Genomic DNA, 19,258 nt, shown 5'->3' with positions numbered 1-19,258 from the left:
AAAACTTTGTGCCATCAAAAATTAGTTTAAGTAAGAGAAGGAAAAGCACATGAGGGAAGAGGGCTTCGCCTTTCCGAGCTTTCATTCTAAAGGATACTCTCTGTTAATGAGGATACCCACTAAAAAAAAAGTTTATCCCTTGGCAACTTCAATCCACCTGTAAGTCCAGGAGATATTGATGATGCTATAATTACATTTAGAGGGCGTTCAGTCTGTGTCAATGTTTCTGACCAACGGAAACATAGGTACTGTTCTACAATTTTGGGTCTAATTTACATTCGACCTATTCAATCTAAGTGACAGTTTTTCAACTGTCTGAAATATCGTAAAGGCCCTTGTCTACCTATGTCAGCAATGTCATTGTAAACAAATGTATCAAAACATTTTTTTAAAATAATTGTTATAGTTCATGCGCTAAAAACTTTGGGTACCTGATTGCCCAGTGAAGGGTTGACCTTCTCTCCCCCCTAAGGGAAGAGGTAACCCCTTATTGATAAACTTCTAACCTATGTAATAGATTAACAATTGGGATAAGGCTGGTACAGTCACTGGTTAACACCAAGAGGTGCAATTTTGCTCACCAACCACTAGAGGTCAGCAAATCACTATTTATGTGAGACAGTAACTGTTTTCTACCAGGGTATATAGATAAAAGGTATCATAATTAAATACTATACCCAAGGGTAGTTAACAACCAGTGTCTATGAGTATCAATTACGTATTGTGAGAGAATACGCAAGATATAACATAACCGAATTATATCGTGATAACAGCCAACATCTGGGAATATCAGTTGCACACTGTGAGAGAGTATGCCAATGATAATACCATCCCATTACACACTGTAAAATACAGGTGGAGTCATAAGAATTTTTTCACTGGGCAACGGTATCCTGATAATAGTCTTGTACCCGGAATATAGGGACTGTACAGAGCCATCACCCGTATTGTAAAACCAATAAGCAGGCTGCATCAAATAAATACAAATTGGTGCAGACAAATATACTGTCTTAAAATAGGTCAGTAGACCATTAACACACGGTCAGAGGAATACTTAGGACTCATGTGCAAATAAACAGCACTTTGGTTTGGCATGCTGTGAGAGAACATGCCCACCAATACGCTGTCCTCCGTAAATAATCAATCACGGTAATTGCTAAATAATTCAGCATATGTTAAGATACTAAAGCAGCTTTGAAACTTCTAGCTGAATTTTTGGGAGTGTGTTAAAGATAAACGGGACCCAATTACCCGGCCAAACACTGACAGATAGCAGATTTAACAAAATTATATGACCACAAACCCTAGTTGAAGGTGGTAACGGTCATATAAGAAACAGTATATAACTGCATTGGTGTTGAATATAACTGCAATAGGGTGAGTTACCAGCAGAGGTCAGCAGAATACTATAAAAGACCCTGCACAAGATCTGCATCACTCTACATAAAATGTTGCGAAACAAATGGCAACAACTAAAGTAGAAGGAAGATACATGAGTAATACAACAGACACAACTTCAGACAGGTTGATGTTTATTTGAATCATTGTATCACTCAGAGACTGTTGAAATTCACACAAGTTTATTTTGACAGCGCATGAACTAAAAACAACCACATAGAATTCAAGGCCTATTTTTAAATCTATATACACACTCTTTATTCTTCATAAAGTGCCACTTGGCCATACACATTACATGTTTGTTCGTCCATGTGTGTCCGAAATTGTTTTAATTCTTACAAATTTCACAACCAGTAAGGTGGGATTACCCGTGGACTTATAAATTAAACGAACACGGATCCACTCCCCCTTATTTTTAAAAAAAATGAGTTTAATAAAGTACCCAATCTTTTTAAAAAAAACTATCTTTCCAGGTGTGCATCCATAGTGCAAACCCTTTTTCTTCTTCTTCAATTATACTGAAATATCGTGAAGGTCAGAAAACACGTGTATCTGTGAATTACTCACCAATTAACATGTTTTCGTCAAAAACGCGGCTGATTTTAAAATATTTTTCACTATGCCGAAAAAAGTTGAATCTGTATCGGCGGAAAATACGTAAAAATGTAAGCATTGAATAGACATATCTGGATTATTTTGGAAGCTGACAAATCCTGACCAGATTAAATACCCATTAGAATACTTACTAGAACTGTTTTGCTCCCTCGCTCCTAAAATGGGTTCCAATGTATAAGCTGTCAATCCCTGGAGTAGGAGTCTCCATGCTACTGGAGCCTTCATTCAAACGCGGTCAGCAGCAGTGGGAGACTTAATCAGTATATCAAGGGGCTGCTGGAGCTGCCATCCATCAACCAAAATGGGGTCTACAGCAACAGAACCTGGGTGCTCCAGATAGCCTAGACCAGGCATTCCCAACCACGGTCCTCAAGGCACATCAACAGTGCAGGTTTTAGTGATATCCAGGCTTCAGCACAGATGGTTTAATCAGAATCACTCAGGTACTAATTAAGTCACCTGTGCTCAAGCCTGCATAGCACTAAAACCTGCACTGTTGGTGTGCCTTGAGGACCATGGTTGGGAATGCCTGGCCTAGACCAACAGAGTGAAAACATTTAACTTTTCTCTGTAATCTGACTGACTGTGCCATTTCAGGCGCAAGCACATATTCAAAGTAAAACCTTATCACATAGGGCTAAGCCCCGGTCTTAAGGTATAGACAGTGCGATTCAGGTTCGATTCGATTTTGAATATCAAATCTGGACTTTGATTTTGGCTAACTGCACTTTAGATGGGTTGGGATCGTTTGGTCTACAGCAAGTTGGTCGACATGGTTTTAGGTCGACATGGGTTTAGGTTGATATGTTAATGGGTTGACGCAAGCATAAGGTCATCAATGTCTAGGTCTACATGGGGATTTTCACTGCTTTTTTACTCAAATATGGACACAGATTCTAGTGTCCCACATCCGCTTCAGGCACACTATTTTATTCTCCCACCACGCCCTAGTGGATGGTAGGGCATGAAATACCACCTGTCGGCACATGTCAGTGCAAAAAAAACTATGAAAAACCCCATGTCAACCTAATGATTGTGTCGACATTGACCCATGTCAACCTAACGGTTATGGATGAGCACAAATTACAGTTGACCATTTGCTTGGAAATGCTGGAAAACCGACAAACTGTCATTCAGAAATTACCAGATTTTTGTTCCAACCAGCCAGATCTGGTTGGTGTATGGCCACCTTTACAGTTGATGACTGCAAGAACAAGCATTGCAGGGTACATAAACATAGCTGCCACTGAAATAAGTATCACTGTGGAAGAAAACCCACATGATTTGGTGCCATTGAATTTAAGTAAGACAAAATTAAGTAAATACATTAGTTATTTTAGTGCACAGTACTAATCTTTATCAGTATAGAACTGTAGTCAGGGACTTATGCAGTCTTGGGACTGCAGGGTATCGCACACATTTATATACATGTACATTTATTTTTTTTAATAATTGTGCCCTGAAGAGCACAGATGTTAACCTATTTCCTGCCGCAGCCCTGACCGTCCCCATGCGGTTGCCGCTGCCATTTTAAACCACATGGAGGAGCTGAGACTCTGCCATCACATTATATATATATATATATATATATATATATATATATATATATATATATATATATATATATATATATATATATATATATATATATATATATGGAAGACACTTAAATTACAATAATTGATCATATGCTGAATGGTCGCCTTTTTTTTTTTTTCTTTTTTTCTTTTGACTGCAAATTATAAAAGAGGAAAGTGGACATGGAAAGAAACAATTGAGAGATTTGGTGTTTAGATGAAATGGTATATAATTAAAATGACAATATTGTCAAATGTAACTAAAGGTCTTGTATAAGTTTTCAGAGAAAAAATCTGTTTACATATGATTGCTACGTAAATATGTTTATTCCCTATGTGAGTTTCAGCACATTGTTAAAGGACAAATAACTTTTATTTATTTATTCCAGACCTCAGAGTTAGGAGTCACAGAACATGTAGAGGGAGACCCGTGTAAATTTGCGCTTTGGGTTGGCAGAACTCCATCATCAGACAACAAAATTGTTCTGAAGGTAAATAATGGGCTGTACATTTTTCTGTCAAACTGAAACTCTGAATATTAAATATTTTGTTATTTATTGTAACCTGCTGGGAAATATTGAATACCTTAAGCTGTATTGGAAAAAAAATGAAAGCAGGTTTTCTCAACTCCAGTCCTCAAGTAAAAGGCCACATTTTGTGAATTTCTCTAATTAACACACAGGTGAGTTAATCTATTTTCTGGGATCAGTAATTATCGAACCTGCTGCCACAGACATAGATCCTGAAAACATCAACAGTTTTGGAAACCTTGAGGGTTGAGGTCAAGAACCACTTAGCTAAAGGACAAGATAGACTAGAAGAGGTGTATTCAATTAAGTCTAGTCGAAAACAACCATTCCATTAAATAGGTTGAATGTAAATGTGTTCTTTAAACATTGATACAGTAAGTGTGGTTTTTTCAAATAGCCAAAAAAGGCATTTAATTGAATACTCCCTTTGTGTGAGAAACACTGCCTTGGAGTCTAGTGTCCTGCAAGTCCTAAGCATGAAGCCTAATGGTGTGTACACACGGTCAGATGTGCCTTCAGATACTATCCATGATCAGATCGGATCGTGGATAGTATCTGAAGGCACATCCGATTTGCATACAAGTCTGACTATATAGTGCAGATCTGCACTATATAGTCAAGGCAGACAAGACTTTCTGCCTTGCGATACGTGAACGCGAATCGGATCGGGATCTGAAGGGTTAACACCGGAAAGGCAAAAAGTGCTACCGTATGCTATGCAGGTAGTTGTAGTTCCACAAAATCTGGACATCCAGGCTTCTAGATCCTGCCACATGTGTGCAGCTCGACTCTCCCCCCCACCCCAAGTTATTGTGCTAATCTTTCCTGATGATCAATGTGTAACTTGTCTGCAAACTGCTCCAGCTCCACCAGCCCTTATTGGGCTGTGTCTTTGGCATCCTTTCTCCTAGTCGTCTTCCATGAGAACTGTGATGGAAGCCAAGTTTGATGCGTTTCCTGTTTGTCCCCAATGTCAACTAGATTTAACTGTTGATGCTAATTTCATCTGTGGGGCAGCCATTGACCCCTTGCATCCTTTAGGTCCAGCAGTTTCCTGGCTGCTGCAGATCCTCCTGCTGCAGTGTCAAGCTCATCCCTCCGGCTATAGATGCCACTGCCTCCTATTGTGCAGGATCTTTCTGCTATGAGTTGCAGGGTCGGGGGAGGCTGGGATCCGATGGCTGTGTGTCTGGGATCCGATGGCTGTGTGTCATCCAGCACAGCGTATGTTTGAAGGAGTGGGGTTGTTCTCAGACCTCCCAGGTCTTTACTTGCACTAGTTTCTCATTCTGTGTTTTTTTATGTAAAAATAAGAACTTTTTTCATGTAATTCAGCCATGTAGATATTTTTATTGGTTTTAGCATGAGAAGTAATTTGTTCATGGCCCTTTTTATTTAGTCATTTTTAAATAAATTAGCTGGTGTTTAGTAGAATGCATATTTATAGTAACACTGTATTGCATTAAATCATTCTTCAGGGCTCCAGTATTGAGAATAAACAAGATTGGATTAAGCATATAAGAGAAGTTATACAAGATAGAACCATTCACTTGAGAGGTGCATTGAAAGAGCCAATTCATATACCGAAAACGGTGTCAGCAAAACAAAAAGCAGCCAGAAGGTGAGCAATGGTTTGGGTAGTACAACATTAAAATGTACTGTTCTGTTTATCACCATTAATGCAAATTTGTTACATGCAGTTCAAATCCTATATTGGATTGAGTTATAGACACATATCATTTAACTGTAACAGACTGTCACTAAACATGAACAAAGTTATGCTAGCGGAATGATGGCAAGAACCCACCGCCAATGGACTTTTACAGATTTGTGTAATCCTACATCTATTTTACAAGCAGTGGTGTAACTATAAACCTGGTGCTCCCTTGCCAGAAAAGTGTCAGCCCCCCTCCCTCAGTACCTGTTTCTTGTTAGGCCAGAAACATTCTTCATTCGCCCTCCTTCCAGCCAAGAATGGGTCTGTAATTCCGCTACCATTAAAAATGTCCCTCCCTAAATGCCTGCTGCCTCCTCCTGCATCTTTAATAACTGGATCCTTTAAGGGGTGGCCACTATGGTGTGTGCAGGGTGCTATTGCTACACCAATGCCTACAACTTGCATGAGTGTCGTGGGTCTCGGTAGCACAAAGCATCTTTCCAAGCAAACGATGCAAATAGGACACATAAGCAGCGTATGTTGATGAATATTAAATGAAGCATGCCTATATTCTGTGTGTGACTGCAGCTCTATCTGAAATGCTATGTTATGCAGCTTCACAATATGGCATGATTTGAAGGGCTGTTTCACACACAAGCAATGTGGATAGATGTATTTGGACACATCTGTATATGCTATCATTTAAATTTTTGAGTCCGGATCAGCTGGTATCTAATGCATAGAACATTTATACCTGCTACAGGGGCAAAATGCTTCAGAAAGGGGTTTCACATTATGTCAGAGCATGTTTATTGGCAATCCATGCTCGAGTAGAAGTGACTTATTTAGTACAATACCTCATCAATTTGATAAAACCATCTAGACTCAAGCATGGATATCCTTAAAACATGGATTGTATGGGTACGCTTTTTGAAACTATGCATTATAGATCAGCACATAAGGTGTTATTTACTGCCTCACAGCGCTGAGGTCATGAGTTCAATTCCTGTCATGGCCTTAACTGTGTGGAGTTTGTATACTCTCCCCTTTGCCAGTTAATAATAATAATGATAGAATATCACAACAATTGGCAGCGAGTCTCCCGAACTCAGGGTGGTCTGGTAGTACATCGGGAGAGAAAAGCATCTGTGGGGGAGGTCTGCAGGCAGATCCATGGACTAAATATTACACCTTCATATTTGAATATACCAATTTAGTAGTATATTACATAAACCAAAGCTTCTACAACCTGCATCCAGTTGCATTATGCCAAGGACATTGCTATTTCAGTAGATACAATATAATCAACACTGTCTTTGCCTAGTCATATAGGTTCTAAATGAGTGATGGTTCAGTCCCGGATAGGTATTGTATGAAATAGTTTATTGAAGCTGGTTGCATTCACCAACTCATTTACACACCACTTACAGATTAGATCAAATGCTGCCAGCCCCTTGCTCTAATTTTAAAAAAAAATTGTTATGTGTATAAAAAAAAAACTAAAAAAAGGAGTGCAATATTTTGCCAACAATCTAATCTGTAAGTAGTAGATACTATTTTTAGGTACTTATGTTAGTTGGGCGCCCACTATAGTAAGTACGCTGATACCCCCACTATCCATGTCGGCATGGAGTTGATTTTATATAGTGTGGCGATCGCAGCGAGCAAAACTAAGCAAATAGCTTAGTGGGCTCCCAACTAACATATAAGTACCTATTTTTATTCTTATTTCCCACTTTAGAATACGAGACATGAGTTCTCCTTAAAACCTAAATTTCATAGGGAGCCTTGAGGACAGAGTTTGGAAGCCCCTGATTGTATTTTACTGCCTGTTTTCTTTTGTTTGAGTAGCAGGTAACCCTTGAATGATGTTAATGTTAACAATTATATGTATACGTTATATAAATAACTGTTGTTAATAATAATATTAATTTATTCTTCAACTCTATGTAACTAATTTATTAGATTGCAGTTTAACGACTGAAATTTTTGTAAACAATCTGATACAATTTAATTTTCAGAGATGGAGAAGACCTTGACAGCCAGGGAGATGGCAGTCAACCAGATACAATATCAATAGCATCCAGAACTTCACAAAATACATTGGATAGCGATAAGGTAGGATATATTCTTTTTAGCCTATGTATTTTTAGATATGTAACTGGCACTACTGGGGATATTTGTAGCTGCACTACTGGGGACATGATATGTAGCTGGCACTACTGGCTACATGATATGTAACTGGCAGTAAATATGTGCAATAATATAATTGCTTGGCATTTCAATTCAGTGAGATAGTACACAAACTGTTTCATGCACAAATAAAATATATTTGTGTGTACATATTTCATGTGTTTAAAGTGTTTACACAACATAAGTGCATTTTGTGTTTACACATGGGTCCTCCAGATACAGATGGAGCTGGCTCCATCTTTGCAGCGGATGGCGATTCTACCGCCATCTACAGCCAGGGGAACTCCCTGAAGCGGGGATGGGCAGGGAGATGCTGCCCAGCCGCTGTGATACTGGGATGCGCGTGAGATGCACGTCCCAGTCTCTATCGCTGGCGCTCGCCAGTGAAAGGCATCTCCTCATTGAAATGTAAAAATATTCAGAAATATGTGATCTCTAATCCAAAATGCTTATAGTTCCAAGCTTTTTGGATAACCTGTAATCGGTTTTTTATACATGGCTTTGGAAAGTGCCTTTACTTGACACAAATATTTAATTATACCCCTTGTCATTAACACCAAATTTTATGAGCATTATTTGTTTTATTCAAAAAGCTTTTTTTCAGTGTTTTTTTTTTAAATGATTATTGCAGCCATTAAATACTTTATATTATATATCTATACTGTTATACTATGTTTTGTCTTTCTGCAAAAATTGCAGCCTTGCTAACAGTTCTGCATTAGGCCTTTAGCCGCTACTTTGACTAACTAGGAAGCTGGGAAATGGGCAGTATATGTGGGTTCAAGGTTGCAATACAGATCTTTCCAATTGGAACTGCTTCCACATGTAAACCATACAATGAAAGTTCTGCTCTTTATGGATGCAGCCATCGATAGGGGCTGGAGAAGTCATCATCCAGGAGGCCCCGGAAAGGATTCAGTTTAGACTCCAATCTGTTTCTGTTGTGGAGAATGGTTTATTGCTTTGAGACCATTTCTGCATTTTCATTCATAGACCCTTCAAAAGCAACTCCTGACATGTTGATCACTGTCCGACCCTTACCTAAAGACAGTATTTCAGTCTCTGGCTACTTGCCATTTTCTTCTCCAGTGGTTAAACAGACACCACCTTGGCCAGGGCTGGATTCTGGTGTGTCCTGGACCATCATCACATTAGCTGCCAGTCTCCAGGGTTGGAGAGTGGTGACATTTGGGTTTTTGTCTACAAGGACGAAGCTCTTATTTCAATAAATGTCCTTGAGCTATGGGTTTTGCTAAGGACTTTGCTCAATGCTCAGCCTTTCCTTTGGAACAGACCTCTTCAAATCCAGTCCAAATCCATGGCTGTGGTGTACATAAGCCATCAAGGGGGTACTCGAATATAGTTGGCGATGGCAGCGACAGAGAGGTAGGTTTTAGTGGGTTTCATACCATGCATAGAAAATTAGGTGATTGTGTCTGCTGATGACATATTACTCCTGCAGAGTGTTTGGGTCTGGCAGAGGAAGACCTGGTGACAAAGGCTAAACTGCAAGCTATTTGGTGCAAAAACATAGTATCCACAGACAGGTCTAGACCTTTGACAGGGCTGTGGCAGATTAGTGGAGTAGTTTGGCAAAGGTGGCCATCTGGTCCACCATACATACTTTTATCAAAATGAACAGGTTCAATGTGTATGCGGCTAGAGATGCCAGTTTTGGGTATAATGATTTTGCATAGCCTTGATCATGCATATCATTATGTAGATGCAGCTTTGGAATATCCTGAAGGCTGAAGGATGGCAAGGTCCTCCTGTATTTAGATTGTAACTACAGTACATAGTTCACAATTTGTCAGCTTCTTTTTTTTGCTGCTTGGAATATGAGCATAATAATTCACTTGCCAGGTTCTATACTCACAGTAAGAGGAAGATCACTAAACATATAGGGATAGGATTAATCAGGAAGGTTTTGGTCAAATGTGGATAACCTCTGTTAAAAAAACAAACCAATCTGGATTCAACAGCTACAGTATAAGAATTTAAAAGTAATTTCCAGCATATAGCATTCTTAAACTATGATTATTGTAATAGTACTGTATTGAAATTACTATGATTATTGTATTAGTACTGTATTGAAATTACAACACTGTAATACATTTATTTTCACAGCTTTCAGGAGGCTGTGAGCTGACTGTCGTCATTCATGATTTTACTGCTTGCAACAGTAATGAACTAACGATACGACGAGGACAGACTGTGGAGATTCTTGAGAGGCAGCATGACAAACCTGATTGGTGTTTAGTTCGGACTACTGACAAATCGCCAGCAGCAGAGGGTTTAGTTCCTTGCAGTTCATTGTGCATTGCACACTCAAGGAGTAGCATGGAAATGGAAGGCATATTTAATCATAAAGGTAAGCTTTAGCCACAAGCAAAATTATATTTTGGTATTGCATGCATTATTTAGGTGTCACGTCGGTGTCTGCCTGCTGTCATTCTTTCCTCTATCTGCCCAGCCACTCGTTATAGCTACATGTTCAGTTTTTTCTCCATTTGCTGGGTGCATTTACTAGTGATCTTTTAATGAAATGTATTTTGATTCCCCTCCAAAAAATATGCAGGTTTTTTTTTTGTGTTCTTCTGGATAATTGTACTTTAATTACCGATGCTCTTATTATCTATCAATTCTCAGTGTAGATGATTACTTCTCTTACACATCCGACGATTATTTAATTTTCATATGGGTTTCTCTTCTCTGCAGACTCCTTTTGTGTTTCTGGCAATGATGCCAGTCCACCAGCTTCTTTAAACTCTCTACAGCCACATATAGTTGGTACTCAGAGCTCACCTGGTCCTAAGCGTCCTGGTAACACGTTGCGGAAATGGCTAACCAGCCCTGTGAGGCGGCTCAGCAGTGGTAAAGCTGATGGGCATGTGAAAAAATTGGCCCATAAACACAAGAAAAGCAGGGAAGTGCGCAAAAACGCAGACTCTAATTACCAAAAGGATTCCGATGACAGTGCTGCAACACCACAGGATGAAACTATTGAAGAGGTTAGTAAATGGCATCCTTGTTTTCTTCTTTTATACACCTTGTCCTCCCTTATCGTTGCAATCACATGATTCGCACCTAGTTGTGAGCTTGTTTACTATGTACTTTTTATGCATTTTGTTTTTCTAAAGCAATGTGAATACAATGCGTTTTTTGGGAGGGAAAAAAACTGATTGAATCTGGCCACAGGAGCTGGCGTCTCTCTTGAGCAATGACTCATTACATACAGATGTTATATTAGGAATGATGCATCTGTAAATAATGTTGTTTCTATATGAACAGGCTATTGAGCAGTTTGTTAGTATGTGCCTGTCAAAGTAGATTTTGAAATATCTGCTTTCCTGTAGTAAAGATCACCTATTTAGTTTTTGAAGTTTATAAAATGTAATGGAGTATCCTCTCAAATATAGAAAATTTCTTTGGGATTATTATCAGACTCATTAGGAGTTTTCTCATATGTTTTTTGCAGCTGTAACCATGCTCGTCGTTGCCGCACCAATCGCTGCGTGTGTCATAAATGGCAATTGGTGAGATTCTGCCATTTCATGCGCATTTTATTAGCTGCTGCGGCTCATAAAAATGTATTGAATGGCGACGGCACAGCATAGCCATTCCACGCCGTGGGAGTGAGATCGGCATACCAAACCAGCATGAGCGGCCAGGGCGCAGCAACGATGAGTGCGGCTCTATCTGTATTTATAAACAGCAGCCTATGTTTACAGGTTTGGGTGTATTCCTTTAATGCATCTGTTGGGGTCTAATCAAATTATAGAAGTTAAGCCCCCAATTTCAAGTAGTAAAAGATTATAGAGAAATTCTGATCTATGCTGTTAAAAGAACATTTCAGGAGCATAGCAATGATGCCATATAATATTTTCCTGCCAGCACGTTAAGTCAAAGGGTGAACACACATGCTTGGGTGATTTTGATTATGGCACTGTGAGAACTAAAGGGCTGAAAGTCCAGAAAGCAAGTGGGAACCATAAATAGGATTTTGAGAGCAATGTATTGAGTTGTTTCATTGCTTTTTTCAGCGAGTGCGGAACGAAGGACTTAGCAGTGGCACACTTTCCAAATCCTCCTCATCTGGCATGCAGAGTTGTGGAGAAGAAGAAAGTGAGGAAGGACCTGATGCAGTCCCGCTGCCACCCCCAATGGCTATTCAACAGCACAGCCTTCTTCAGTCGGATTCCCAAGATGATAAGGTACTTTAAACCATTTGAAGACCTAAGTTGCTATTGCCACTTCCATCACATACATTTATGCACTCAGTTAGTTTTTGTTGTGGCAATAATTTGTTGAAGTAAATGCTAAGGGTGCCCATGCACTATGTGATTTTGGTCTGATTTTAACTGATTTTGGCACTTTGGGCTGATGAATCAGTTGAAATTGGCCCAAAATCGTATGTGTGTGACATCCGATCCAATGCGTGGTTCCAGCACGTTAGATGATGTCTGACCTCCCTGTTCGCTCATGCTGTAGATTTGCTGCAAATCACCTGTCTACTCTAGTGAGACCACCAGAGGCAAATGAGCAATGCTAACACACTGACAAGCCCCAGGGTTAGGACTTGAGAACCACGTCCTAAAACATTACCACCACGAAAGCTGATGAGTCTGTGCCGAAATCTCAGCCAAGAGCATCCGGGCGGCAGGTGGTAAGCGCTAGCGGGCGGTGATCAGCGGGTCGGGCACAGGTATTAGAATCAGTGGCCACCCAGAAGTGCTCTAAACGTTATTTTAAATTCTAATACCTGCCGCTGCCTGTCCCGCTGATCACCGCCCGCTAGCTCTTGGCACCCGCCGCCCGCCCCACTTCTCCTCCCCGGCCGATGCTGCTCCCCGGTTTTACATATGATAAATCACATGGGAGTTAACACAAAAAAAAATGGAACATCAACTTACAAATTGTATGTGAGCCTCCCGGGTGGGCTGCCAAGCGGCTCACAGGAGAATTGTTTCTGACTTGTCCTTGGGACAAGTCAGCCTAATGTATGGGGCTTTAAGAGTTACTTTTTGCCAGGAAAAGATACTTAATGTAAATCAAATCTACATGATTTTTTCTAAATAAAAAATTCAGTGATCAGCTTTGCTTACTGAATGTCACCTGGCCAGAAAGCACATTGCCCAACAGATGTTAGTAGTAATTAGACTATGCATTGTAACACCAGTATCCACCATCACAACATGTTACCAGACCACAGTTGCATGTCCCTTCTCCAGGTGACATGTTCACCCTTCCTGCAAACCTTTATATATTTGTTACTCTGGCTAATGGCTTTTAATCTGATTGTAAAGGCCACCATACACTGAGCCGATTTTGTTCGACGAATCGAACCTTCAAATCGGCCCAAATTGGGTTAGTTCGATGTCCCCTCCAGTCCGACCACCTGACCTTAGACCTCCCTCCTAGCAGGGAGCAGGGACATATGCGATCCATCACAACAAATTGTCCCTGCCACTGGGGAAGGTCCATGGAGTATGGGTGGCCATACTCCGCTGCAAGATATCGGAGCAGTGTATGGCCACCATAAGAGACCTGATCTCTACAATTTCCTCTCATTAGTCGTGCTTTAGGAACAATTTACAAGAGCGTGTTACATTTTGCCTTTGTCAATTCGTATTATAACTGTGTGTCTAATAACAGTGCACGATTTGCTTCTTCCTGGCAACATTGTTTACAAATTAAAAAAGTAAATACGCACGAAAAGCTACTGATTGCCTTTATGTAGAGCTTGATAGATTATTTTAGACTCTAGGAGCCAGCACAATTAATAAAAACCCAACTCATTTGCTGTCCTTTTTATATGGTTGATACATTTGTAGCTATTATATGTACTCAGCCCGCACAGCCCATACCACAGACATCAGGATCCCCTTCAATTTATAGAACTCTAATAAATCCTGCTTTTCCATTTCAGTTCCTCATCTTACTTCTGTCTACCAATTATGTCCACTTTATAGTATTTCCCCAGTTAATATCCTTACCCAAATCATGTCACCCTATATTTGTTTTCCCGATCATTGCTCTTTTATTGTTACAGATTTACACCATTTACCATATATCTTATTAATTGGAAGATGTCAGAAGCCTGAACCATTTACCATATACAATTTTTGTAGTGTTAGATATAGGACACAGAGGAATTGATGTACAAAAATAATTTTCGCATAATCTCCAGGTTCATAGCATAAATGTGCGCACATATCACAACATTTTCGATCTGCTAATTTGGTAATGGGGTGTGGCCACTTCACAATGGGGTAATTGTGGTATTATGGTATGACAGTGGCCATGTACATCAGGGGAGTGCCTTGTATTGTAACGTGATAGCTGAGGCCTTATCTTCCAAGCTCCCATTCACATACATTCTCTAGTAATAGGAGAACACATGACTGATTGCTATGTATGGCCAAATGGTACATACAGTATCTGTAACGCTTTTGGCAAACAGGATTTTTGTTAACTTGGAAAGGTCTGGCAGAAATCAGCACAGCCTGCCATTGCTGCAGAATAAGGTGGGCGACATAAGTACATATTACTGGTCCTCCTTTAACTATTTTAACTTATACAGTGTCCACATTCGATTTGACTATATAGTACAGATCTGTACCATATAGTCTTGTCTGCCAAGACTATTTATCTATTCGATTTATACTACATGGGAGTGCGAATTGGGATAGAATCTGCATCTAATGTAGAAAAACCATTCAATACCCATTCGATTTTCTATATGATTTTGCTTCTAGAAGCAAAATCAAATAGAAAAATAGTGCATATCTCACCATGACCCAAATCCAGACCCAGATCTCATAGGGGTCTAATAGAAAGTGAAATCTCACCGTGTGTATTCACCTTTATAGTAGCATGAAATGTTTCAAGTGATTGTGTCACAAGCTATAGCTTCTAGGATCTCCATTGCATAGCTTGTGATATTTTTATCTTATGATGTGATATCACAAAAACGATGTCCTGAAAAACACAATTTGTGAGGAAATATCTGTAAACCATGAACATAAAAGGTCGACATGAAAATAAAGGTTAGGCAGGGCAGTACTCATGGGAGCATTGTTAATTTAAAAGAGATTAATCTACAAGTGTCAGAATAGGAGCCAGTGTTATTCTGTGCACCTGTAATCACAGAGCAATTTCTAGCTCAGTGTGTTTTAGTAATAGGAGCCAGTCTTCATTCATATATCTTCAATGTGATTGGGAGGTGAAGAACAATCCTGAAGCAGTTTACAGACTACAATTTACTGCATACACAATATCCAATTATCAAGCTGATTGGTCATTTATTTGCTTTTTGGTCAGATAACTGGATACTGTGTACCATACTTTACTAGTGTAGATTTGGATAGTTGTTAGTATGACTAGTATAACATAGGTTGAAGGTGGGTAACTTAAAAAGGAGATGTGTTAAACTTTCAAAGTTGTATAGTTATACTCCCTCTCCCTCTACCACTACTTTCCCCACTTTCTCTAAAGCTTATCACATGCTCTACAAGTTGGCAATTTCTTTGTAGAACATGTGTCCATAACATGAAAAGTCCCTGCTTCCTCATTTTTCAGAGTGTCAGACATTTTCTTGTAGCACAGCTAAAAGACATGAATTTGTGGGCTAGAGTATGGCTATCTGTTTTATTATAGATCTTATTCCTGCTCTATAAATATCTCTAAATTTAATTATTGTGCTCTACATCAACATCGCTCCTCGAGGTACACTAACAGTGCAGGTTTTAGTGATATCCAGGCTTCAGCACAGGTGTTGAACCTTTTGCGTGGCAATGTTGCTGTGAGAGATCCTCAAAATATCCTCTAAAAATACCAGCATTGCTCACAGTGACTGTTCTTTTCGTATAAATAAATACAAATACAGCCAATGCAAGATTTTGCTGTGGTAAGCAGGTGTTAAAGCATTAACAGACCTAAACCTAACCTAAAATACAAGTTTAAGTATAATAACAGCTACTAATCTATTTATATATATTTATAAATGTGTGTGTGTGGTAGATGCCATGATTGTGCAGAACCCAAGTTTGTTTACATAGCACAATAGATAGTGTTCTATATTGGTCATTTTACATAGAATCTTACTACAGAAGGTTTAGGTAGCACGCTATTTCTGAATGTGTTGTCCTAAAATTATAGGGATGTTTGCCTGTGCAATACCTTATGGTTTTTGCCTTATTTAATTAGTAAACCTCAGAGGTGGCAATAAAAACCAAAACTGGTTGCTTTTGATCAATTGACAACCAAATACCATTCAATTTGGTGTACACATCTGGTCCTGGGTTTGAGTGACAGGAGTGCAGTGTGCATGGACTGCTTATATTTGGCTTTAGTGTCATAAGTTTATGGTGAATGGTGCACTTGAATTCTGCAATGTAAAAGTTTGTTACTTTGATCACTAAATTTTTATTTTTATTTGTGTATTGGTTACTGTGTAGTTTTTGTCTATTACTACGGTTTTTATTATATCTGCAACTAATTTTGTTTTTTCCCCTTCCCCCTTTCTTTCTCTTTTATTTATTTTTCCATTTTCCTCCTGATTTTTAGAATTATGTGGATTTGTGTTCTGTCTCTGTTTTGGCTCAGTTCCCATACCTTTCCATTTAAAATTGTTTGGGCTTCCTTTCCTTAATCCTCATTTGCCCTGTAAATGTGTCTTCATTTTCATACCTTTCCAATTAAACATTTTTGTAATACCTTTCCTTAGTCCTTATTTTCCCTATAAATAATGGTCATCAAGTATGTTTAGACATTCTTTCAGCTGCTAAATGGTAAACAAGAGTGGAAACATCTTGCACCTGTATTTTGTTGTTATGTAAGTTTGCACTGTGATTGGGCTAACCTTTTGTTGCATGAAGTGTGCATCTATACAATTTAGCTCCCATTTGATATTATGCATTATTCCCCTTAGCTTACAGTTACTTAATTACATGTGATTCAAGACACATGTTGGTTAATAACTGTAACTTAAAGTGAATGTCACTCAACCCTGCATATGTTACTTGTCAGCAGTCATTACCCCAATTTTTGTCATGATTGACATTCTTTAGAATATGGTGACAGCAAGCTACTGTATACTACATAAGCCTGTGAGCAGAGAGGATTGACAGTAAGAATGGTGAGCTACTGAAGCAAATCCTTAAATAAGTGTTTCCAGGATAGTGTGGTACTATCTGTAGATTACAAAGGTACTGTAGTAAAAAAAATATTGTTCCAAATTATGAAACTTGGGGTGCTTTTTTGTTTTGGAGTTTTTATGGGGGAGGGTCTTAGATAATTAATTACAGATAATTGTGAGGATTTTGTTTTAACTGTGGATGCTAATATGGAAATCATACGATTTATTGAAAACGTAATTTGACATATAATCCAAATTAATTGCTGCAGTACAATTAATTGAGTTTACTTTGTAAATGTTTCCCTTGCTTCCAAAATGGTTAAATATGTACTTTCTTCTTAGTATATGTGTATTAGTACTTTAGTTAAAATAGTGAAAAAGTTACATTTTCTTCTATATGTGACCAATACAAATGAAGCTGGTGACAGTTTATGTGCAATTAAATATAAAAAGGATGCAATATTTTTTAATTATTATATATATATATATATATATATATATATATATATATATATATATATATATATATATATATATATATTGTTTGAGAACGGGAACCTTAGTTTGCTTTGTTATAATGTCATACACATATAGGGGTATTTAATCCAGGCCAATGTTTCCGACAGTTAATCTGCAAAAAGTGCAGATTTTTTTTTTTTCAGTAAAATTCATGTTCCACCTTTGCAATTCAATTGCTTACTTTTCAACTGTCAGAAAAATAGTCACAATCAGAAAACACCTGGGTCAGCGAATATCTCACCGATCCACGCGTTTAGTCGAAAATGCGTCGGATTTCTACTATTTTCCACCAATACAGAATGGATTTTAAACAAAGTGAAACCTGCATCAGCAGAAAAACCTGCAGAAAACCGCTGCATTAAATATGTATGTCTAGTTTTTTATGCTAGCCGAAAAATCCGAACAACTTTGAATACCACCCTATGAACGCAAAGGCATCTTTGACAGTGCTGTGTTGTTTTGCTACCAAAGTAATCAATTGGGGATCATATTGGGAAACAGACCTTTTTATCACAGTCCTGCAATATTCCCTATGCCCCACAGATATATTTTATCCTTTGGCCAAGGATCTTACCCAGATTGATTACTCCCTAAAGAATCCGTATCTTCATCCATTCTGTTCCTCAACCACCTATTTCTAACCCTTTATTTTGTTCTCAAACCTCTAAATACTTGGGTTATTGTTACCTAGTCTGTTTTTCCACTAACTCAGATGGTTACTTTAGTCGTGATTCTTGACCATAAATTGGTCAGGATTTTCTCTAAAGTAGCACTTTACTAATTCTATTTAAGATGCTGTATTTAAAAAAAAAAAGCAATAATGTTAAATACAGGACATAAAAAAGAAAGCTGGTTTCCCGGTGGGACCAACCTTGGGTGCTTGTCTAGTTTCTTAATAGCTACTGCTTTAAAAGGGGAATACTCAGTTCCCAAGATAGCATACAAAAAAAATGTAGCAGCCCTAAATATTAAAGATGTTTTGGTCAGTTCTTACCTGGATTTACTCAAATCTAAAAGCGTGATCTTGTTGGCATTCCGGCAGCCACATGTATTGGATAGCCAATAGAGAAACCAGGAAAAATCTGAACTTTCGCTAATTTGGTTGTAAGTAAGTAAGCGATTGGGAATAATAGTGTGCCAAGCGCAGTGAAGAACCATGTCTGAAGCATGACAAATTGCTACGCTAATTGGAGGACCACGTCGACAGTTGTCGACATTAACACTAAAAAACTTTATAAACTTATGATGACCTTTTGCCTGTGTCGACCTGTTGATCCTTTAAGCCACACCTAATATAAAGACTTCAAATCACTGAGCACCACATTAGAATGCATAAATTGGGATTTAGTTAAGTTTGGAGTGTTTGAGCTTTTGGAAAACTCTGTAATGCTAAGGTAGAAATGATTTGTTTTATGGTTGCAGCCAAAACATAAATTATTGCTTTGCTTATGTCAGATATAGACTTTGTTTGAGTCTATAGAAAATGTTTCCTACTGATTAATTTTGTTTAAGCAGAGTTGTGCTATCATATTAGGACTTTTAGTAGGCCATGTGCCCCAGCTGTGTTATCTAGCAGATGTTATAATCTTAGCAACATATTCTCTTATAAGGCAAACTTTTGCTCAGGGAC

At 38.5% G+C, this 19,258-nt stretch overlaps 1 protein-coding gene across 6 annotated transcripts in view; it reads left to right on the top strand.

The window, feature by feature from the left end:
- TRIO (trio Rho guanine nucleotide exchange factor) overlaps positions 1–19,258 on the top strand; it is a 270,904-nt gene that overhangs the window by 133,646 nt on the left and 118,000 nt on the right. For 5 of the 6 annotated variants that reach the window (XR_014474954.1, XM_083188252.1, XM_083188251.1 and 2 more), the window contains exons 31-36: positions 3,980–4,081; positions 5,599–5,741; positions 7,799–7,895; positions 10,098–10,341; positions 10,689–10,981; positions 12,014–12,184. Coding sequence is in view for 5 of the 6 variants with exons in the window: in XM_083188252.1 (XP_083044378.1) it covers positions 3,980–4,081; positions 5,599–5,741; positions 7,799–7,895; positions 10,098–10,341; positions 10,689–10,981; positions 12,014–12,184 (1,050 nt within the window). In the remaining variant the exon portion in view is untranslated. Of the gene's footprint in view, positions 1–3,979; positions 4,082–5,598; positions 5,742–7,798; positions 7,896–10,097; positions 10,342–10,688; positions 10,982–12,013; positions 12,185–16,538; positions 16,690–19,258 lie in introns of those variants that run through there. The other variant, XM_083188254.1, reaches the window with a different exon arrangement.

The sequence above is a fragment of the Crinia signifera genome, chromosome 5, assembly GCF_055691185.1.
Source record: "Crinia signifera chromosome 5, ASM5569118v1, whole genome shotgun sequence".
In the NCBI taxonomy this organism is placed as follows: Eukaryota; Metazoa; Chordata; class Amphibia; order Anura; family Myobatrachidae; genus Crinia; species Crinia signifera.
Note: the sequence above shows the minus strand (reverse complement) of the source record. Positions and strands in the feature narration are given on the sequence as shown.